Genomic DNA, 24164 nt, shown 5'->3' with positions numbered 1-24164 from the left:
CTGACTGATAATCAACCCAGCAATACCAGGGCAGTTTTCCACTGACACTGACTCCCAGAGTCACTGAGGAGACCATCAGACCCAAATTATCATTAGTGATTCGAGCTCTTGTTCCTCACTAATCAGTGTGACATGTGGGCCACCAACATCACCATCGCCTGGGGGCTTGGGAGAGCCACAGGGTCCCAGGCTCCTCCCCACACCTGCTCCATCAGAACCCACATTTTCACAAGATCCTACGTATTTCTTATGCATGTTAAAGTTTGAGGAGCATTGCTCTATGTAACCAGATAGGCCTGGAGAAGTTTTATTTTTAAACAAAAGTCCCTTTTTGGGACAACAGAACGGTGACTGATCCTCAGTCACAGGGTCATATGAGCTGTGCACTGGTGGGCGGCCCGCCCCTAGGGCCCTACCTCAGGGAGTCTCCTGGGTTGGCAGTGACCCACGTGACCTCACCCGCACATCCCAGCTGCTGGTCACTGGATCAGGATACACACCCTGACCCAAACTGGGCCTCAGCCTAAGGCAGCAACTTACACTCTGCTCAGAGACCTTGCGGCTCTCGGGGAACTGTCTGCCACTATCCATGTGGAGAAGCAGAAAAGGCCAGTGCGCAGTGAGAGAAAAAGGAGATACCCACAGGGAAGAGGAGACAAAAGAGCGTGTGGCCTCGGGGGGTACAGTGAACAGTGGCTCCCGCTGTGGCATGCCCCGCTCCTGACCCAAGCCCCGAAAGGTGACCACTGCCTCTGGAATCCCTGATACTCATCCGGTTCCCTCTCACCCCTTTTGGCTTAACCCTTCCTCCTTCCCTCTCTTCCTTTCTTCCCCTCTCTTTATTGAGGTGAAATCCACATAACATAAAATGAACCATTTTAAAGTGAACAATAAGTAGCACTTAGTACATTCACAATATCGTGCCACCACCATCTCGATCTACTCCCCAAACTTTTTCATGACCCCTGCAAAGGAAACACTGTACCCCTTAAGCAGTTTACCTGCATTTCCCCTACCCCCAGGCCTGGTAACCACCAATCTGCATTCTGTCTCTATGGAGCTACCTTTTCTGGACATTTCATACACACGGAATCCTACAATAGGTGACCTTTTGTGTTGGGCTTCTTTCACCTGGGTTTCCATTTCCTGCAGTGAAACGACCCCCAGGACAAGACATATGCGGGTGCGGGCCCCGGCTCTCACCTCGTTGTCCCCCTCCATCCCGCTGCTCACACTGAGGAGGCTCCGGGTGCTGGATCGGTTACTCGCACTGCCTAAAGGGCGCAAACAAAATCAGCTGGACTGTGGATTGTCTCAAGGTAAAGTAAATTTTGCAGAACTCTAGCTCTCACTTACTGATAGAAACAATACACAAGCTGTGCATACGGGCTTCTTCAAAATGCTGCCGTCTAATAACATTACCATGTTTTTAGAGTTCAGTTTTTCTTTCAGCATAAAATGAAATGGTTCATCTTTGTATTACCACTTTTTGCTTTATAGTTACCATTTACTGAGGGCTTACCCCACGTTACATGCTTTAAAAGCACGACTGCATTTAATCCCTATGAAAACCCTACCCGATATTAGAGCTCCGAACTGACAGACAAGAAAGCAGAGACGCTCTAGTTCTCACGTGTTCAGTGGTATTTCTAAAATCTGCAAACAACTTTTGTTGCTAAAGTTTTTTTTTACCTATTTAGAAATTACGGCATGTGCGAGTATCACACATGGATACATACCTTCTACAAAGGGGCCAGTGTGACACAAAACACAAAGCACAGATTCAAAAGTATAATTTACACGCAGGGTAGGAACTGTGACTATGTGAGTTTAGGTGCTCAAGGATGTAAGTTGAGGATTTATCACCTACCTCATTGAAAGAGCATTATCCAATAGAACTTTCTGGAAATGTTCTGTTGTGTGCTATCCAATTTGGTAGCTAGTAAGACACATGGCTAGTGCAGCTGAGGAACGAAATGTTATTTAGTTTTAATGAACTTAAATGTAAATAGCCACATGTAGCTAGGGGTTACGGTATCGGACAGCACAGCATTAGAACAAGCTCAAGAACGTGGTTGGTCTAGCAGTGAAGAAGGAAGAATAACAGCTAATCAACTAAAACTTTGACTTTAATTTACCAATATTGCCTTTAACAGTATTGCCAGATCTTAGGTCTGCTGAATTTCCACTCAAAATAGCTCCTCATCATATTAGTTTATAGGTAAATTGCCTTAGTTTTGACTTCATTATGGTACCAACTTTGACCTAATTAATTTAGATGTTAGCTTGACGAGAGTCGGTTAAGATTATAATTTTGGATTGTTTCTCGGAGGCAGATTTTTAAATTTAAAATAATGCGTCGAAAATATTTCTAGAAACCAGGGGATTCAGAGTTAGTCTATTAAGGAGCACATGGCCCTGTCTCTTTCTCTCCAGCTACCCACACATAACACTGCTTGCTCAGCCAGAATGTCCTTTTCTCCCTGCTCCCCGCAGCCCACCCCTATCCACAAATAGAAAAGCTCCTGTCCCCAATGCTCAGGACAAATGCTGTCGAAACCTTTCCAGATCCCCCAAATGGAAGTAAACCCTCCTATCCACGGGCTCCCACCCCTGTGGAGCCAAGCCTCCCACGTCATTCATCATTGTTCATCCCCTTCCCCTACAATGAACCAGACTCCTTCCAAAGTTTATCCACTAGGAGGGAGCAAAAAGCTGTCCAGGCACTGGCTTCAAGATCCTGGAAATTCGCACCAGCCAGCTCCCCTTGTCCCTTCCCTTGGCGTTCTTGAATTTTTAACTCCCACCCTTTGGCTTTGAGCCTTCGCTCCTGGTTTATCAGCCCTGGCTGGCCCTCTCCCCTCTCCAAGGCTGATGACCTGCTTGGCCACAACCTGTCTGGACTGCACCACCGGTAGGAGGCTCTGGCCCCAGCCCCCATCATCTTCATTCTTGTTGGGGGAAGGGGGCAGTGCCCACCCCCTTGCCAGGCTTCTGTCACCAGGGAAGAAGGATCAGACAAGCATCTAACTGGTACTATTTTTATACCTTCTCCCCTCCATTATAAGTCCCCTGAGGACAGACCCTATTTCTTTTTCAGCTTTATGTCTCCAGTATACAGTCTAGCTCCATATGCACAGGGCTGTCCTCAATATTTGGTGGAGGAATGAATGAGAGAAAAAAAATGACCCTATATAGATGACCCTTAAGAAACCTGAACCAGACAACTTAGAAGAAGGTCAATGGTCTTTCTGTAATGAAACTTTGGTTCTCTTAAACATAACACTAATATTTTGTGCTTAAAATTATAATCACAACCAGATTTAACCTGCAACTGTTTTCCTGTAGTTCCCAAGAGATGACAGCTGAACCATAATAATATAGTGCTGTTTTTAGGGTACGACTCCGGGGGTTGAGAGGCAGTTGGTGGGTCAGAGCTGGGCCATCCTCACTCTCCCTCCTTGCCCTGGGAACTGTTTCTCTTTGGAAGGCAGTATGCCCCCATGGTTGAGCACACAGAGAGATCTGGATGTGAATCCCAGATGCCCTGCTTAATTTCCAAGTGACCCAGGGTAAGATGCCTAACCTAAGCCTCTGCTCCCTGGTCTCACAGCATTGCTGTATAGAGTGAGACCACACGGTAACAGGCTTGGCACAGAGCCTGTAAGAGCAAGCATTTGATTAATTACAGCAGCTATCATCATCATCACCAGTCTCAAAATGGCAGATTATCCACTAGTGACCCAAGGGCCCTCACCTCCAGTGTCCACACCTTTGTATAGCCTCTTCCTCACCTCCCTCTCGGCTTAGCCATGTGACTTACTTTGGCCAACGTGACGTTAGCAAGTGTGATGCAAGCCAACGCTCGATAAGTACTTGCACACTGGGGCTTGTCCTTCTGGAATGCTCCCTTTATGGATCTTGTTATCATACAAGAAGTTCAGGCTATTGAATTAGAGGCCATATGTACAGAGTCCCTGGAGAGTGAGATGCCATCGTGGATGCTCCAGCCCATGCCAAGCTTACAGCTGAATACAGTCACGTGAGTGACCCCAACTGACCACAGGGGGTGGAGATGAACAATTCCCACTTGACTCCTGGCCAAGTTGAGAATCAGACATAAATAAATGATTATGTTTCCAGCCACTGCATTTTGGGAAAGTTTGTTACATAGCAATAGATAACTGTGCAACAGGGCCTGGATGCAGTCTATGGCCACAGAGTAGAATAAAATCCTCTGGCCTGTCATTTAATAACACTTTCTACCCCAATAAGATAGCCACCTCTGGGCAGTACACCACCATACGAGGTAAGAAGCACAGTTTATGCTTTCCAATCTATTTTCACTCCAAGCTAACTCAAAGTAAAACATACGCATAAAATGGTTTAAATTAATCTGAACCTGAAGTGAGTACTCTGCATTCATCTTGTTAAATTTCCCCTTCCCGCATCCCAGAAAGCCCTGCCCTCACCCCAAGACTATCTACACCACGTCTCCTCTCCTCTGTGACACGTCTGAGCCGGCTGCCTGCCTGTCCCTTGCTTCCTCTGCCACCTGTGATCATTCCCATTTCTGAACTTATCAGAATTCTCTAAGTTGCCTAAAGGGGGGGTGATACACATTATCACCCCCATAACGTAAGGGGAGGTTTTCTTCTCTGTTAAGTCCAGGCTTCTCATGTGGTTGTATGATATGCTTTGGGTCTGTTTCAACAGGTAACAGTGGCAGAGAGAAGAGCTGGGTTCTACTCTAATTTTGCCATTGACTGGCTGTGGGACCTTGGGCAAAACCCCTTCCTTTTCTGGGTTACAAATACTCTATTAATAAAGTAAGGAGGGGGAATAGTTCAGAGGCTCTTGACCTAAGTCCATGGATGGGCAAAATTGTGTGTGTGTGTGTGTAAACACATACATGTGCATTTTTATAGGAAGCACATCCAGAGCATATACCAGACTCTCAAAGGGGTATGTGATACAGAAAAGATTAAGAACCCCTGGGTTAGGTGACCTTCCAGTTCCTACATCCATGTGGGGGTCTTCCACCTGACATTTAAGGAGACGTGAGTCCTGAAATTCAGCTTGTCTCTTGCTCTTTCACTTCTCTCCTAGCTGTTTTGATAACACTGAAGTGTTTGAAAGCAGCAAAACTCGATCTGTTTGGCTTGTGAAGCTGGTGTGTCTGAAGTCAGCTAATACCTCCCTGGATCTGGAAACAAAGCCCCAGCTCCTGCCTGCACATCAGCGTGTATTGCCTTGTTGCAATCAGACTCCTATTCAAGCTGTCAAGCCAAAATGAAGACACTTCCCAATTAGATCCTCCACTTGCCTCTAAAGTTGGAATTCTCAAATCTGAGTTCACTGTTTTCTAATGTTTCTGACTTTGTGCCCTTTCCTTCCTCTTCCCACAGATGAAGCAAAAAGAACAGTAGGCAAGAGTCTTGGCCCTGGATTCGGTCCACCTGAGTTCAAATCCCAGCACTACCACTTGTTAGCTATTTAACCTAGAGGAAGGCACTAAGTTTCCAGTTTCCTCCTCGGTAAATAGAGGTGATAATACCTATCCTGTAGAGTGATTATGAGAATTAAATCAGAGAATCTGTGGAAGAGGCTTAGCATATAGTAAATGCTCAATAAATATTAACAAGTATTATGATTAGGATTTTTCATTTATAAAAGCAATAGAGTAATAATTATCATGCAATCTGGCTTCGTGGGATATTTGTATAAAGGATCTTTGGCGCCCTAAAAAAGGTAAACCTCACAGGCTAAATGCCCCCCATTTCTTACACCTCCCAAGCCCAGATCAGGCTCCAAGTAAGATCTTCTGGGCTCATAACAGAGCACATTTCCAAGGCCCAAAGGCACCTGCGGGCCACCTGCTTACTTGCTGTGCTGGAGGTACTGTCTGTTTTCCAGTCTCCTCTTCTTAGCTCTGCCCTTGGGGGAAAGACGCTTTTCCTGGGGCCACTCTCATAGACTCCAAACTCCACTTTCCCTGGCAGGTGCTGTGAGTGCCGAATTGGGACTGTGATCTCCAAGTCTGGAATTAAAGGGAAAAGAGATAAGCTTTAAGGCACCAGGATGCCATTTACAAAACTGCTGGGCTGCTCTCTCTCCACGCACCTCCTCCACCGGAATCTGGAGGGTGCCTGGAGGGGAGGGGAGGGGGAAGGAGGAGGAGAAAGGGAGGGAGGAGAAGGTGGGGGTCCTGTCCAATTCAGCACTGAAACTCCACAGACTACTGTGTGGCGACTGTTGACAGAAAGTTGGGGTGGAGGAATGTTAGAAAGGGCAGAGAAATGCTTTTGCATCAGGTAGAAGAAAGAACATGTGATTAGGGAAAGATCCGGGGCCCCAGCTCTGCCACTCACCAGCTGTGGAGCTTGAGTTAAGTCAGTCGACCCCTCTGAATTACTTCCCTTTCTGAGGAGGGGTTGCAAATGCCATTGATTGTAATAATAGGTTATCCTGTGCATCACGCAAAGTTCTAAGAGCTTCCGTATTTTTAGCTCCTTGAATCCTCCCGAAACCCATGAAATAAATACTATTGTCAACATTCTAAATAGAAACTAAGGTACAGAAAAGTGAAGTAGCGTGTCCCATATCCCTGTCACACAGTCGGTAAGGGGGACAGCTGGGATTTGAACCCAGGCTCCAAAGTCCAGGCCCTTAATCACTACTCAGACTGCCTCTCAATCCCTTAGTAAGTGATGGATGAAAGGTGGGTGGGTGGTCCACAATGACAGCAATGATCCAGAGAGTTCACGAAAGGAGATCCATCAGGCCCATGAAAGATTTGGTGACTTGCACAGCTCATCAGTGGTTTGAGACCCCACAGATTCATAAGGGTAGATTATCCCTTTGCCCTGCAAAGCGTTAACGTAACCTCTTTACTGGCTTAGCCCTGCCCAGTGGCTGGTCTTTCTTCCTCCCTAGATTTCCACCCCTGGGTGCTATGAGCAGGGAACAACTCCAGCTGACAAGTGGAACAAAACATCTGTGCGGGTCCAAACCAGCTTCCTCTCCAGGGAAGTGTGAGAGCCAGGTGATCTCCTGTCACAGGGCTCCCCTTGAGGCCCTGGACCTTCCCAAGCCCTGGGGCAGGGCCTCTGCGAAGAGGTGTAAGTGCGGGGGGGACTTTTGGGGACATGTGGTCTCATTCTCAAGGAACCACTTCCTCCTCGCCTCTCCTCTGCTAGGGATGGGTGTGGCAGGAAGTTCAGGGAGCGCAGCGGCAGGGGTGGCTCCGCTTGCCAAAGCCAGAGGTCTGCCAAGAAGGGTAAACGGGTAAACAAGCGCAGGTGCGAGGACAGGGTAGACCAAGTGTGCTCATCATTCTGCATGGAGAATATTAGAACAGTGGACTGCTGGTTTGCATGAGCTCGAGCTTTCCTCATCCTAGAGACTCTGGTTCCAAGCGTAGTGTCTGGTCCTAGCAGTAACCCAGCTTTCCAGGTCTCAGTGGAACACAGATCTTTTTCATGTCCTTGGGCTCTCTTGCTTACAATTGAGCAGTGAGTGGAAGCACCCACCCAAGCTTGGAAGCACTCGGGTGGAGACTAGCCAGTGTACCCACACATGGGTGTGAGCCCATGGTGGCTCAGAGCCCAAACAGGTGACACTTTTTCCCCCCCCAGCTTTGACCGAGCTGTTTAACAACAGTCTCTTAAAGGGAGGTTCCTGTCTGCTTAATTCACTTCAATGAAGCAATTTTCGACTCTGAACAGTTCGAGGAGGAAGGAAAGTAAAATACACAGGAAAAAAGTTGGGAGTCAACAGTTCAAAAAATCAAGTAGAGCCAGTCTAAGTGTCTACAAAATCCGGATATTCTTTGAATAAAGGGACACTGCCAGGAAAAGTAATTATCATCACTATACTGCATAGTACTTTTGCCAAAGTGCATTCACATGTGTTACTATTCCTGCCTTGAACTCTGCTACTCCGTGAAGCAGATAAGCTGGGTGTAACCACAGATGAGGAAACTGAGGCACAGAGTGGTTAAAGGAAAAGGCCTAGATCATGAAGTGATTCAGTGACAAAGCAGGGATCAGAACCCAGGCCTCCTGGGACCCAGCCTGCTTCTCCAGGTCCTGCCGTGCAGTGGCCACAGACACGCCCAGAACACAAATATTGATATTCTCCTCCACGGGGCCAGGCCGTTCAGCAAGTCGGGAGTCAGCCAGCCCTCCTCTGATTTCCTACACCATCAGCGCTCTGCACTGTCTCAGCGAGAGGAAAACAACTCCCCAGGGCTGAAGAAATACTGGCAAGTTATTATGAACAATCTGTTACTTTTTAATCGTCCCTGGTCTTTTAACTCAAATTAAAGAAAAATCACCATTGTTTTTCTTTTCTAAGGCAAATGAGGTTTCCAAATGAATAGAGTCAGTCCTTGAGTGGAGTGGCCTCCATTCCTGGAAAAGGTCCTTCAAGCAGAAATGCCATTCATCGGCCCTAATTTTCCTATAGGTCAATGTTATCCTGTGTCGACAGTTTTCAAGCGTTTTTTTGTTTTTTGTGAAGCAGGATTCTTTCCTCTAGTGAAAACAGAAGCTCAGTATAGGAAACGGAGTTTTTAAAAAGGAGCTGCAATGGTTGAAGCAGAGTAAGTGGCCCCAAACCCTGTTCCAATCCAAATCTACTCCCCTACCCCATCCCCAACTGCCTCCCAGTTCCTACCTGCTACCACTACAAGCATGGATGCAGCAGCACTGGAGCACCTGAGTGTGAAAATCCCCGGAATAGGCAATTTCAAGTTAGAATGTACTAAATACACAATCGAGTTTTATGCAAAGATCTAGTATATCATATTCACTCAACCGTAAATGATGCCTTCTCTTTGGCAGATGCTCTGATGACCTTGGGCCTCACCAGGCAGTACAGGGTCCAACTTGCAACTGCCTGAGCTTTCTCTGGGAGCCGGATTACAAGCACCCATCTCCCAGCAGGCCTCACCCAAAGACACGGGAGCTGGTGTCTAAATGCCCCGCGGGAGGGATAACTCTTCCAGAGTGCTCTCCATTGACCCCCAGCGTCTCTGGGGAGATGAAACTGCAGTCTCCATGGTGCTAACTGCACGCTGCTGGCCGCCTTTCCTTCCTCTCTCACTTCCCACCCGCTCCTGTGTTCTCTAGGATCACCTCCCATATCAGTTCAAATCCTTGCCAGGAAAGAAAAAGTTCTAGAAATGGTTAGTGTTCATGGCTGTAAGATATTTTGAGTGTACTCAATGCCACCAAATTGTACATTTACATGCAAATAGGAAATGTTATCTTATGTACATTTTACCAAAATAAAAAACAAAAATATAGGGAGACTCTTGGTGCTGATGGGCAGAACACTCTCCCCATGTGGGCTACTTGCGGCCCCCAGCCGTTCTTGTTCAGTGTCAAATTATACATAGTTTAATCTTTTTTTTTTTTTTTTTTTGCGGTATGTGGACCTCTCACTGCTGTGGCCTCTCCCGTTGCGGAGCACAGGCTCCGGACGCGCAGGCTCAGCGGCCATGGCTCACGGGCCCAGCCGCTCCACAGCATGTGGGATCTTCCCGGACCGCGGCACGAACCCATGTCCCCTGCATCGGCAGGCGGACTCTCAACCACTGCGCCACCAGGGAAGCCCAGTTTAATCTTTTAATAGTTATGACATTAATTAAAACCCTTTATGTAAAAAGTAAAAATACTTAACCCTTCACCACCACCACCCCGAAATCCTGGTCAGGGGTCTGCTTCTTGAAGAGTAGGGTAGCAGGGAAGGTAGGGCATCTAACCCATGTTCCTTTGGAAAACTTTAGACATGGACCATTCTAATCTAGACTAGAGCCACTGGTGGGTATCACTTATTCGGGGCCTGATTAGCCTTGAGTGAACTTTGTAAAATGTGTCAAAAGCCACAATTCCAGGCCTGGGCCCTGGATGGTGAGTCCCAGCCCAGCGCACTCTCCCTGGGAAGCCCTGGCTAAGAGGATGCCAGCTGACGTGTGGGTGGTTTTTAGAGTGCCTCCATGTGCTGGGCACTGTGCCTGACCCCAGTTATGCCCTAACTCATTGAATCTTCAGAGCGACTCTCCTGGATGGGCACTTTTATTCGTGCCATTTTGCAGATGAGGACTGAGGCCCAGGCAGGTGAAGTATCTTGCCCATGGTTTCCAGCAAGTTAGGGGTGAACAGTGAGCAGGAACTTGACCTCAACCCTGCTGGCCCCAGGGCCCATGCCTGCAACCCTCTACTCCTCGGCATGCATGTTTGTCTTGCTTCCAGCTCTCCAGTGGGCCCAGGTGGAGCCTGGGTGGGTGGTACACGTGTGATGACACCAGTGGCTCGGTTCTGGAGCCCAGGCTGCTGAGCACACACGACTCCAACACTACGACTCACCGGCCTTCAAACACCACGTGCCCCACCAAATCGCAATTTTCTTGATACTACCTATATTTAAAAGCTTGAAATGTTTCATTCAGTCAAGGCTTCTATTGACCTCTGGGTTCATGTGCTCTAGTTTTAAAAAGCACCTCAGCCCTCTACCACCTAGAACTCTATTGTCTGACCCTAGGATGACTGCAGCTCTTGAAACAGATTTTCTCCCTTCTCTCCTTTTTCCTCCTCTCAAATAGAAGGCAGACAAGTATAAGGGAAGGGTGGGTAGTAGCAGCATACATTTAAAACTCAGTCACCCAGGCAGGAGTCTGAGGATGACCCCTCTGACTTTCTGCCACGGTTGTATCCTCTTTAGCCCTCTTTTTCCAAAAAGTCAAAATCAATAATATTCACTAGGCTGTATTGCTTGCAAAACACTGTGCTAGGCATTGTGGGACAGGCTGTAGCTGGGAAAACCAGACCTAAACAAATAAAAGACTAACTCATGAGCTACCAGATGGTGAAGACTGCATCTTACAGGTGTAAGATTTGTATTTGGCTGGGTGCCTGGTGCTCAGTAAGTATCTGTGGAATGAATGAATGGTGTCACCAAACGTTTCACTCAAACCAACCATTCCAACAGAGATTTCTTGAGTTCCACCGACGTACTGTGCTACGTGCTGGGAATTCAGCAGAGCACAAAACAGACAAGTTCTTGTCCTTGCAGAGCTTATGCAGGTGGTGGTGGCAGGTTTGGGGGGAGAAGGGGTGTGGAAAATAACCATGAGAATAGAAACATAATTCCAGTCTGTGATTTGTGAGAAGAGGGTGAGCAATGGCACAGGAGGTGAGTCGTGGAGAGCTACTCTGGAGAGAATGGCCTAACTCTGGAGGATGAAAAAGAGCCAGTGGGTAAGGACGTGGGGAAAGAAGTGGAGTGGGCACAGCAAGTGCAAAGGCCCTGGGCAGAATGCCCTTGGCATGACAGAGCAACAAAAAGCAGTCCATTGCAACTGGAACACAGGGTGTGGGGGAAAGTGGAGGATGAGCTCAGGCCTCACATCACGCAGGGCCTCGTAGGTCACAATGAAGAGTGTGATTTTACTCTTGGGACAAGAGCCCCCAAGGGTTTTGAGCAAGAGAGTGACATCATCTGATTTTTATTTTTGAAAGGTTGTTGACTACAGTTTGTAGGATTAACTGTAGAGGAATAAGAATGGACACAGGGAGACAATTGAAGAGGCTTCTGCATTAATCCAGGAAGAGATGGTGGTGGCTTGGATGCAGCTGTGGCATGGAAGGTCGTCAGAAATGATAACATGTACTTTGGATGCAGAACTTCTGGGAATTGCTGATGGTTTGAAGGAATGAAGTAATAACAACCAGAGGCAACAGAAAAGAAGTGCCAGGTGGACGGAAGGGATACTAGGTTCTATAGATGCTCAAATGAAGAAGGAGTACAATGGCCAGGAGTGGTCCAGGAAGGCTTCACTGAGAAGGGGCTGTCAGGGCTGGGTCTCCCAGTGCCGGTAGTTTCATACAGGTGAGGAGGGAGAGGCACGAGCAAGGGGCCTGTGGCAGGAAGAGGTCCTGTTTGAAGACCAGGGTATTACCAGACTGACCAGGTTCATGGGAAGTCGGGCCGTTGATGGCAGCTGGAGACAAACTATAGAAGTTATGCACCAGCGTAGTTCTTTATGCAATGGAGTGCCATTCAAGATCTGAATGCCTCTGAAAGTCTTTTCTTGCCAGCTCTTCTTGGTATAAGGCTGGCCAGTGTAAATAACAGAGACCCACCATGGCAGAAGCTCTCAGCGAGGATATGCAGTGCGGGCAAATGCCCATTCCTTGCTCAGGGGTGGTGGTGCCACATGGGTAGCACCTGGGGGAGGCAGGGTCAAGGGGGACAGAGGGGCCCGGTCCTCGGTGAGCACAACTGGAATCCATGGCCCTGCTATTGGGCCCCCACCACACATGGCAGGAGTCCTGCTGCACCTGAGACCGGGGCTTCCAAAGCAGTGTTTGGTGTGGACACTGATGACGCAGTGCCCTGCTTGAATCAGAAACAGACACTATGTGAATGGGATTTTCTCTTTTCTCTGCTCAAAAAAAAGTGTCTTCCTAAATGCCAAGGCGAGAGTCAGGTGCCTGGGGAGAAAGCATTATCATCCTCTTTCATGGGAGGAGGGACGCAGAGTTCAAGCCTTCCTTTCATTCATTTGCTGACGTGCCTTATGTGCCAGGTACTAGATTTATAGAATTAACAAGACAAAGCCGTTGCCCCAAAAGACCTCACAGCCTAGTGGGGGACCCAGATCTATAGACAGGTGACAGGTGCTGGGCAAGCATTCTGCCCACTCAGGCCCCAGCAGAAAGGAGAGTCAAGGACAACAGACCACAGCAAAGTCCCAAAGCATGCAGCACCCCCAGGAAGCCACATACCTGTCTGCTTTCCTGATTTTTGCTTCTCTCTCTGTCTTCGGGTGATGCTATCTCTTAGCCGTTTAAGATTTTCCTGGAAAAAAATTTAGTTTATTTTAAAAATATACCCCAGAATTATACCCTCTGGGCATTAGAGTTTCTTTCTGATTTTATGACATTTGCAAGATATATCACATTGCAATAACATTTCCAACGTGCAGACGAGGCTGGAGTGCATTTGCAATCGGCTCCCAGAGAAATCGAAGCCCTCTTAGAAGTTGTGCCTGAAGAGAAGACATCCTGTCCACAGCAAAGTATTTCCCCTCCTCTCTGGTTCTCAGCTCTTTCCCAGCCTTATAACCTACCACCCACTTTGCACGCCCCTTAGAAAAGCCTGTCTTCTACTTGCTTACAAGCTCTCCACCTACATTCCTACCTCTGAGACTGTGTCCTCACACATTCCCCTGACCCTGAGGGTCATGGATTCCATGACTTCACTCCAAGCCTGGGTCAAGGCCCACCTTCTAAGCGCCCCCTCCCATAATGCTCCAGTCCTTATTGCTGCCCATGCCATCCGCTACTGGGCTACACTGCCTTACCCTGTGTGTGTGTGTGAGTGTGCGCACGCGTGTGCACGTGTGGTCTCTTCAGAGGTACTGTGAGCTCTCGAAGGGCAAGAGACCAGGTCTCGGACCTTTCTGTAATCCTGCAGTCTGGTCTATCGCAGTCATTCAATAAATGTTGAACAGACATGTGAGGGTCAGGATTTGTTGCTATTTTAATCAATAAATAACAATCAGCTTGAAGTTAAGTGTCTGAGCATTCTAGGGAAATGCCCCAGGGACCAACATCCAGACCATCTGGTTGGAGCACAAGGTTCCCGTGAGGGAGCCACGGAGGCAGGACTGAAAGGTTGGTTGGGTTGTGACTGCAGCTGAGAGACTGAGCTTGGTCAGTCTCTGACCAAGCAAATGTTCTCAGGCCCAGTCACAGGTGTACAGTTACAGCAATACACAAGACAGCCACGGACCCAGCCCTCCTCCACTGTCTAGCAGAGAAACAGACATAAAACAAAGTCCATCTGGAGCCAGTTACCTGCTGGAAACGAAAGGACTCAGACCGCTTCTTCTGGTTGAGCTGCCACTCTTTGAAGTGGAGCACGGCCTCATCCACGTTGACGATGCCCAGCTTCACCTGCTCCTGGAGGGTAATAAGCTGCCGCTGGCCTGGAGTTTTCATCCCAGCAAATGGGTCATACATGCTTGACTGAGGCCTGTCCCTCCAGGGTCTGACAGGTGGCTCTGGAAAGGATGGAGAAACTCAGCTTGACAGCGGCGCCGCTGGGGAGAGCTGACCGGATGAGTGGGGTTAATGAGGCTGGCCATGGGCTCAAGAGGATGTGTCTCAAAAGAACAGTTACATATGGAACCAAGAAAAGGGAGATATGACGTGGAATCAGAGAGAGGGAAGCAGCTAATAATTTCAAATCCTGTTACACTAAAGTAGACAAGGCCACACCATTTTAGGAAGTAAGGCATCCACGGAGTGAGTCACCATAAATTACTGAGAAGCCTTTAGACCAGCCTTTCTCAACCTTGGCACTATTGACATTGTAAACTAGATAATTCTTTGTTGGTGTTGTGTAGCTGTCTTGTACACTGTAGGATGTTTAGCCTCATCCCTGGCTTCTGCCCACTTGATGGCAAGAGCATCCCCTTCCTCAGTTGTGACAATAAAAAATGTCCCAGACATTGCCAAATGTCCTCTGGCCGGTTGGGGAGTGGGGAGTGGAGGAGAAATCACCCCCAATTGAGAACCACTGATTTAGACTAAAATCCACTCCAGAAGAGAATATACAGGCAAGTCTAACCAGGCTGCTTCTCCCAGCACCACTTCCAGCCCTCCCCATCCCCCTTGCCTCCAAGCAGCATGGGGCACAGTGATTGTGGACCGACGGGTATGAACTGCCTGAGGAGACTGGAGTGCTAACAGAATCATGACCCAGTCCAATATCACCAGGTAAAAATTAGGTTCTGGGTCCCAGCTGACTCTCCTTGGGTTGTTCATGTGCCAACCTCTCCTCCGTATTAAAAACTTATAGTTCTCTGCTTTGGATACTCTAGGGAAGTATGAAGCCAACTCCTCTCTCTCTAGGCTCTGTGACTCCACTAAGTTCTGTGGGAAGAAAGAGCTACTTGAAGAGGTGATGGGGCCACTGGAGCATATGAAAACGACTTGACATTTCACTGCTCATTTCCTGTAGGGGGCTATCTTTGATTCTAAATTTCTCCAGCAGGACCCCATGTGAACATTGTGATTCAGGGAGACGGTATGAAGGAAAAAGAGAGATGATTTCTCCAGTGGGTATTGAAAAACTTCAAAGAAGCTAATCATTCTTACCAACCATTTACTCATCTGTCTACACACACTCACATAACTTTCTCCCAGGTTTGCCCTCTTCCAGGCTGTCTTTAATTGTGTTGGGAGTTGGAGTGTGGGGACAAAAAAAAAAAAAAAAATGCAAAAGCCAATCAGTTCCAATCTCCTACCACCAAAGCCCTTAGGGAAGTTTTCAAACGCTTAGATGGTGTCATAGTTCCTTTTCAGAAGAATCATCAATGGGATAATACTGAATGCCTCTGTTTAGCACAAGGAAATTCATCAAGAACAAAAGAATACTTATCTCTTCAAGCTTCCTTAAAAGGTCTTTGGAAAAGAAAGAAAAATGTCACCCAGTGGCAAGCAAAATGTCTCAAATAAAAGTTGAATTAAAGTATAGTCTAGCTAATACAGATAGGGTAGGTACATAGCACGGTAGGGCTACATCACCAGGTAAAGATTGGGTGCTGGGCTGCCCACTTTCATCCTGTTGGTATCAGTCTCAATGTTTAAATTGTACTTTAGTGTGCTGTTACAGACACTTTCTAGGGTATCAGTGTTATTGGTATGATCGATTAGTACAGTGTTCTAAGGCACCCCAATCTCTTCTCCTCTCCCTTTACCATCAGTACAGCTCCACTTCAGGTATCTCTTGGACCTCTCTGTTTTTCGAGGATAAGGAGCTGTTACACGTGGAAATCACTGAAACATGAACACTTCCACCACCCAGAAGTTCAGGTCATACAAAAGGAAGCTGAGGACATCTGCTTACCTTTCCTGATGCTCTCTGAAGTAACGTAGAAATTCTCAGGCCGCTCTTGACTTTTTTCTGCAAAAACTATGAGATAAAGAGTATTCTAGGTAAAGCCAAATAAGATCTCTTTCTAAAAGGCTTTATAATATTTTATACATTTACCAAAAAAATTACCAAAATCTTGTACAAAAAAATAATAATAATGGATCACAACTTGGACCACTGTATGCAGTTCTATAAACCAAAACTTTAGGAGGCAACCAATGAGCAGAAGCTATAGGGATTGTGAAAGGAAGACAGACCAAACCAACAAGGTCTCAAACCAGAAAGACAGAGCCAGTCAGAGGACATGATCAGCATTTACGAGATCATTAAAGAAAAGGGTAAGGTGAACAAGATTACCCTTTTCCGGATCCTTGAATACTGACGCAAGCCGTGGAACACCTTGAAGTTTGAGAATAAAAGGAAGTGCCACTTCACATGTCAACAAGTGCCATAAGACAGAACTCAGAGCAGTGGAACAGGTGAAATATGTGCAAGGCTCCAAGGGGACTTAGATGAAGTCAGTCATGCACAAGAGACTTGTAGGGGAGACTTCCCGGGTGGCGCAGTGGTTGGGAGTCCACCTGCCGATGCAGGGGACGTGGGTTCGAGCCCTGGTCCGGGGGGAGCCCACATGCCGCGGAGCAGCTGGGCCTGTGCACCATGGTTATTGAGCCTGCACTCTGGAGCCTGTGAGCCACAACTGCTGAGCCCGCATGCCACAACTGCTGAGGCCCGCGCGTGCTTAGGGCTAGTGCTCCGCGGCAGGAGAGGCCACCACAATGAGAGGCCCGCACACCGCGACGAGGAGGGGCCCCTGCTCGCCGCAGCTAGAGGGGGCTCGTGCGCAGTGGCGAGGACCCAACACAGGCAAAAATAAAAAATATATAAATAAATAAATTTATTTAAAAAAAAAAAGACTTGTAGGGAAAACTGGGAAATGACAAGCGTTCACTCAGTGGTAGGACTGCATAGTGATTAAGTCTCCCTGGGCTCTGCACACGACTCCCTGGGTTCAAATCCTGCTCTGCCATTTATGAGCCATACAACCTAAGACAAGAGGCTTGACCTCTTCTTGCCTCAGTTTTCTGATATGTAGAATGAGGATAATAATTGTACCCTCCTCTTTGTGGGGATTACACGAGTTAATACATGGAAAGTGCTGAGAATAGGGCCTGGCACATGTAAGCACTCCATGTTAACTTTTATTATTCACATCTAAACCTTGAGATTGATGCCAATAAGACAGCAATACCTTGGCTTGCTAGTTAACACAAGGGATGTCTACTTAGTGCTTTCCAGTTTATAAAATAGTTCCTCATGTATTATTCCATCTGACCCTCACAATAAGGCTCTGCAGAGTATTACTATGCATCATTGTATACATATGTTATTATGATACCCATTTTATAGATGAGGATACTAAGGCCAAAGAGGGTGAAATGACTTACCCAATGTTCCATACTGTACAGCTGAAAAATGTAAGAGCTGAGACTTGAACCCAGGTGTCCTGGACTCCAAACCATTGCCCTTTTTGTCATCTCCTGCCCCTCTCCTTTCCTTTCCTCCTCACAGTTTCCTAGCAAGTCCATCAAGGCTCTTTAGGAACCACCTATGCCCCTCCCAACTGAACTTCCCACAATGAGCCAGACCATCAACACCCTCTCCCCACCCCCTGCCATTTAGGCATTATCAATATATATTTGCATGCTTCTTCATTTGGGTTCCTTTAGAAGCAGACCTGGGGGACTTCCCTGGTGGTGCAGTGGTTAAGAATCCGCTTGCCAGTGCAGGGGACATGGGTTTGATCCCTGGTCCAGGAAGATCTCACATGCCACTGAGCAACTAAGCCTGTGCGCCACAGCTACTGAGCCTGTGCACTAGAACCCACGAGCCACAACTACTGAGCCTGTGTGCCACAATTACTGAAGCCCGCGCACCTAGAGCCCATGCTCTGCAATGAGAAGTCCATGCACTGCAATGAAGACCCAACGCAGCCAAAAATAAATAAGTAAATTAATTAATTTAAAAAAAAAGAACTCTGGAAAAAATGTCTCTTTAAAAAAAAAAGCAGCAGACCTGGGGACAGTGAACCAAGTACATGTAGACTATGTGAGAGGTGATGGAGGTAAGACAGGGAAGTGGATAAAGCAATAAATGGTGGGTTATCCAGTAAGTCACCATGATGGGCAAGCTGGGGAGCTCTGGAAAGCAATGTAGAGCATGCACTCCAGAGTTCTCCCAGTAAAGGGGCAAGTAAGCTAGGGTACTCAGCCAACAACTCTACTCAGTCAGTGGTTGAGGGCTGCATCCAGGGGTGATAATCCCCCAACTCTTCCAGCCTGTCCTGCCAGAGAAAGCCATCAGGCTAAAAGACACAGGTTCTAACAGGCAGGGTCCATCCAGTGGGCACAAAAACATAAAGAGCTGGGGAGATGTGAGCAGGACACTGACAGTGTCTGCTACACACGCCAAAGGAGATGCCATCCAAGGGATGGCAAACCATGAGCACTGATGGCATTAGGCAATATATAATATCCCCCCACTGTATTTCTACCCAATTTAAGGTTGCCAGATTTAACAAACCAAAACCAAAACTGAAAAAAAGAGTGCACTATTTGGGACACACTTACACTAAAAAATTATTTGCTGTTTGTCATAAATTCATACTTAACGAGGCATGCTGTACTTTATTTGACAAGCCCAGCCCAACTACCTGGAGCTCTGGTTAAGGGCTATCTTCCCCAGTTTATAATCTTTGCCATACCTTCCACAACCTGCTTATACTATTAAAAATGGAATGGAGGGACTTCCCTGGTGGCGCAGTGGTTAAGAATCCTCCTGCCAATGCAGGGGACACAGGTTCGAGCCCTGGTCCGGGAAGATCCCACATGCCACAGAGCAACTAAGCCCATGCGCCACAACTACTGAGCCTGCACTCTAGAGCCCACGAGCCACAACTACTGAGCCTGCGTGCCACATCTACTGAAGCTCATGTGCCTAGAGGCCATGCTCCGCAATGAGAGAAGCCACCGCAATGAGAAGCCCGCGTACCGCAATGAGTAGCCCCCACTCGCCAAAACTCGAGAAAGCCTGCACACAGCAACAAAGACCCAACGCAGCCAAATATAAATAAATAAATAAATAAGTAAATAAATTTATTTAAAAAAATGGAATGGAGGTCAAGCGCACAGATCTGGCAATTCCTATACTCTTACAGCACTTGTAATCATATTAATAAAATCAGGTCCTGAAAGATAGTGAAACTGACAATGCTATCAGCATCTCACTAATGTCCCAGGGATCACTATGGGTCAAAACCCAATTATCACCAACTTTTATCAATGTACGAAGGTAGACAGCATAGCATTGTGGCTGAAAGCCAAGGTTGTGGAGTCAGATTCCTTGAGTTCAAATCCTGGCTCTGCTACTTGGTAATCAAGTGACCTCTGTAAGCCTCAAAAATGAGGGCTTACATTTTCCTCATCTGTAAAATGGGGATGATAATGGCCCTTACCTAATAGATTATTATGACATATTCCAAATAGAGCACTCTTGGTAGATTTCAATAAATGTTAACTATTAAAAAAAATAATAATAATAATGAGAGTTTCAGGAGATAAATGTTTACCAGGGATCTTGCCATTTGGAGTAGAGGGACATCTTGTTTATCTCTGTCTTCACACTATGCATAAATTCCTCCAGGAAGGCCAGAACTGAATCTGACCACTGCCCCTAGTCTAGTTCCAGAATCTGCCCCAAGCTCTGACTCTGTCTCCTGGGGCTGGTTGGAGACCATTCAGAAGGGCATGGTCTTGAGCAATGGTTCAGGAGGTAGAGGATCCAGGGAATTCCTGCTGAGAGGCTCTGAAGACCCCACTGTGCATCATTCCCTGCCACACTTGCCTTTAGAAATGTATGGTTCATTGTCAGACAGCTGGTGAGTGCCAGAAGCACTGGCCTCTGGCCTGGGCACTGGGACAGGGGGCCTGTTGGCCAAGTCCACAGAAGAGGCCTCATCATCATCCACTGTGTGATAAACATCTTCTTCCTGACCGAGATGATGTACCTCCCTCTCCAAACTGGACATTCCCACGCTGTTGCCTAGAAACAGAGAGAAAGGTGACTGAAAGCTATTGTCAAACCCTGGGACCCCCAGGTCATACAGCCAGCTGCCCTGGGACCCAGCTCTGCACATCAGCAAGCTGGCCACCTCCACATTAGGTAGGGCCTGGCAGCCAACCAGGCCGGGGGCCAGCCCCACCTACCTGCACACTCACAGTAGTTGGCCCTGCCACAACAGAAAGGCCCATGGGGCACCACTAGAACACATAGCTCTGGTGACCAGAGGGGAGTGTGTTACTGGGCCCCACAGACATCTGCTACATAAGGCCACCACTCTAAGATTGGGAAACATCGCCAAGCTACCTAATACACAAAAATTAAAAGAGAGAATTAGGCAAAATGAGGGACAGAGAAATATATTCTAAATGAAGGAACAAGAAAAACCCCAGAAGAACTAAGCAAAGTGAAGATAAGCAATCTACTTGATAAAGAGTTCAAGATAATGATCATAAAGACGTTCAATGAACTTGGGAGAGGAATGGATGAACACAGTGAGAAGCTTAAGAAAGAGCTCGAAAATTTAAGGAACCAAGCAGATCTGAACGATACAATAACTGAAATTTTTAAATACACCAGAAGGAATTAATAGTAGATGAGATAATACAGAGGAACAGATCATTGAACTGGAAGACAGAATAGTGGAAATCACTCAAGATGAACAGAAAAGAAGAAAAGTATTTTGGATTTCTGAAGGAGAAAAGAGAACAAAAGGGGCAGAGAACATATCTGAGGAAATAATAGATGAAAACTTCCCTAACCTGGGAAAGGAAACAGACATTCAGGTCCAGGATTCACAGAGAGTCCCAAACAAGATCAACCCAAAAAGGTCCACACCAAGACACATTGTAATTAAAATGGCAAAAATTAAAGCTAAAGGGAGGGGCTTCCCTGGTGGCGCAGTGGTTGAGAGTCCACCTGCCGATGCAGGGGATGAGGGTTTGTGCCCCGGTCCAGGAAGATCTCACATGCCACGGAGCGGCTGGGCCCGTGAGCCGTGGCCATTGAGCCTGAGCATCCGGAGCCTGTGCTCCACAATGGGAGAGGCCACGACAGTGAGAGGCCTACATACCGCAAAAAAAAAAAAAAAGACATAGAGTGGCTGAATTCATCTATGATGCCAGCATCACCCTGATACCCAAAGCAGACAAAGACATCAAAAAAAAGAAAATGACAGGCCAATATCCTTGATGAACATAGATGCAAAATTGTCCTCAACAAAATATTAGCAAAGGGAATTCAACAATGCATTAAAAGGATCATGCACCATGATGAAGTGGGATTTAATCCCAGGGATGCAAAAATGACTCAATATCTGCAAATCAATGAATGTGATACATCATATTAACAAATTAAAGAATGAATATCATATGATCATTTCAATGGATACAGAGAAAGCTTTCGACAAAATTCAACATCCATTTATGATCTCAACATAGTGGGTATAGAGGGAACACACCTCAACATAATAAAGGCCATATATAACAATCCCACAGCTAACATCATACACAATGGTGAAAAGCTGAAAACATTTCTGTTAAGATCAGGAACAACATAGTATTGGAAGTCCTAGCCATAGTAATCATACAAGAAAAACAAATAACAGGGACTTCCCTGGCGGCGCAGTGGTTAAGAGTCCGCCTGCCAATGCAGGGGACACGGTTCGATTCCTGGTCTGGGAAGATCCCATGTGCCACAGAGCAACTAAGCCCATGCGCTATGACTACTGAGCCTGCACTCTAGAGCCCATGAGCCACAACTACTGAGCCCATGCGCCACAATTACTGAAGCCCATGTGCCTAGAGCCTGTGTTCCGCAGCAAGACAAGCCACCACAATGAGAAGCCTGTTCACCGCAATGAAGAGTAGCCCCCACTCGCCACAACTAGAGAAAGCCCGCACGTGGCAACAAAAACCCAACACAGCTAAAAATAAATTAATTTTAAAAAAGGAATCCAAATCAGAAAGGAAAGAGAAAAATGGTCACTGTTTGCAGATAACATGATACTGTATATAGGAAATCCTAAAGATGCCATCAAAAAACTACTAGAACTTGTGGCGCTTCCCTGGTGGTGCAGTGGTTGAGAATCCTCCTGCCAATGCAGGGGACACGGGTTTGATCCCTTGTCTGGGAAGATCCCACATGCCACGGAGCAACTAAGCCCGTGCACCACAACGACTGAGCCTGTGCTCTAGAGCCCGTGAGCCACAACTACTGAGCCCGTGTGCCGCAACTACTGAAGGCCACGTGCCTAGAGCCTGTGTTCCACAACGAGAGAAGCCACCATAATGAGAAGCCCATGTACTGCAACGAAGAGTAGCCCCCACTCACCACTACTAGAGAAAGCCCGCGCACAGCAACAAAGACCCAACACAGCCCAAAAAACCCACAAAAAACTGTTAGAACTAGTAAATGAATTCAGTTAAGTTGCAGAATACAAAATTAACGTACAGAACTCTGTTGTGTTCACTAATAATAAACTATAAGAAACAGAAATTAAGAAAAAAATCCCAATTATAATTGCATCAAAAAGAATAAAATACCTAGGAATAAATCTAACCAAAGAGGTAAAAGACCTGTACTCTGAACATTATACGACATTTATGAAAGAAACTGAAGACAACACAAATAAATGGAAAGATATACCACATTCGTGGATTGGAAGAATTAATATTGTTAAAATGACCAAAAAAAAAAAAAAAATGACCATACTACCCAAAGAAAACTATGGATTCAATGCAATCTCTATCAAAATACGAATGCATTTTTCACAGAACTAGGACAAATAATTCTAAAATGTGTATGGAAACACAAAAGACTCCAAATAGCCAAAGCAATCTTGAGAAAGAAGAACAAAGCTGAAAGTATCATACTCTCTGATTTCAAACTATACTATAAAGCTATAGTAATCAAAACAGTATAGTATTGGCATAAAAATGGACTACTGTAGATCAATGAAAACAAATTGAAAGCCCAGAAATAAACTCATGCTTATATGATCAATTAATTTATGACAAAGGAGCCAAGAATACATGGGGGGCAAAGACAATCTCTTCATAAATAGTGGGAAAACTGGACAACATATATATAATCACTCTCCAATATAACCTTGACTTAATAATACCTGTTTATGTTCCCCTATGTTCTCCTCCTTCACCAGAAAGTAAAGTCTCTTGAGGGTATTGATTATATCTTATTTTCCTTTGTGTCCCCTAGCCCAACAACTAAAATAGTGCTTTGCTCATAGTAGGTACTCATTAAATTTTGGTCAAATAAAAATAAACAAGTGTATTTAAAAAGAAATTTGGCTAAAGGCAACTTGTTTAACCAAAGCAGTGGCTCCAGTGGTGGGAACTTCTGGCTTACTTGTAATAGGCTGATGGGGGAGCTCATGGGAATAGAGTGCCTTCAAGCACACCATGTGGCATGTACATGGCAGCCCATTCCTTCAGTGCAGCAACCCTCATAGGGAGCCAGGCAATAACTTACATTTATTTCTCTTTCCCTCTTTTTGCTTCCCTGCTCACTGCTGCAACTTACCTTCTAAAAACTTGCGGATCATAGAATCCTTAGTGGTCCGAGAGAAACCGTCTCTGGGGATTGGATTAGATGTACTGGCCTGAAGCATTTCAACATCTAGAAGGAAAAGGAGACTAAGAGTTTGTATGTTGTTCTTCCACACAGACAAGGACATTTTATAAGTGGATATACAAGGTTTGACAAATCAAGAGATTCAAGAATTCATTAAACCATCCATCCATCTAATCACCCATGCATCCATAGGTCCACGAATGCATCCATACATCCAATTAACTACCTACTCAATAAGGACACTCAGTAAATATGGGGTATAAAGGAGAGCAACATTTACAACCTTCAGGCCCTTTCCTAGACCACAGGACTCAAAAGGTATAGATATGCTCATTTGTGTTTGAAAGAACTAGCTTAATTTTTAAATATATAACTGTAGTCTTTATAACAGCAAAAAAACCCACAAAATGACAACAACAAATAATTGGAGGCAGAAACAACAAAGAATGGATAGATTGTAATTTATTTAAACAATGAACCATTTTCAACAGTTAAAAAGGATG

The 24164-nt window shown here is 46.2% G+C and overlaps 1 protein-coding gene across 1 annotated transcript in view; it reads right to left on the bottom strand.

Annotated features, from left to right (window-relative positions):
- PIK3AP1 (phosphoinositide-3-kinase adaptor protein 1) overlaps positions 1-24164 on the bottom strand; it is a 56572-nt gene that overhangs the window by 7153 nt on the left and 25255 nt on the right. Inside the window, exons 7-13 of the mRNA XM_065894221.1 lie at positions 23611-23706; positions 19855-20052; positions 15925-15990; positions 13869-14074; positions 12795-12867; positions 5885-6040; positions 1204-1274 (exon numbers count right to left, since the gene is read on the bottom strand). Of these exons, the coding sequence (XP_065750293.1) occupies positions 1204-1274; positions 5885-6040; positions 12795-12867; positions 13869-14074; positions 15925-15990; positions 19855-20052; positions 23611-23706 (866 nt within the window). The remainder of the gene's footprint in view (positions 1-1203; positions 1275-5884; positions 6041-12794; positions 12868-13868; positions 14075-15924; positions 15991-19854; positions 20053-23610; positions 23707-24164) is intronic.

Source organism: Phocoena phocoena, chromosome 16 (genome assembly GCF_963924675.1).
Source record: "Phocoena phocoena chromosome 16, mPhoPho1.1, whole genome shotgun sequence".
NCBI classification, from domain to species: Eukaryota; Metazoa; Chordata; class Mammalia; order Artiodactyla; family Phocoenidae; genus Phocoena; species Phocoena phocoena.
This window is presented reverse-complemented; position numbering and strand designations above follow the sequence as displayed.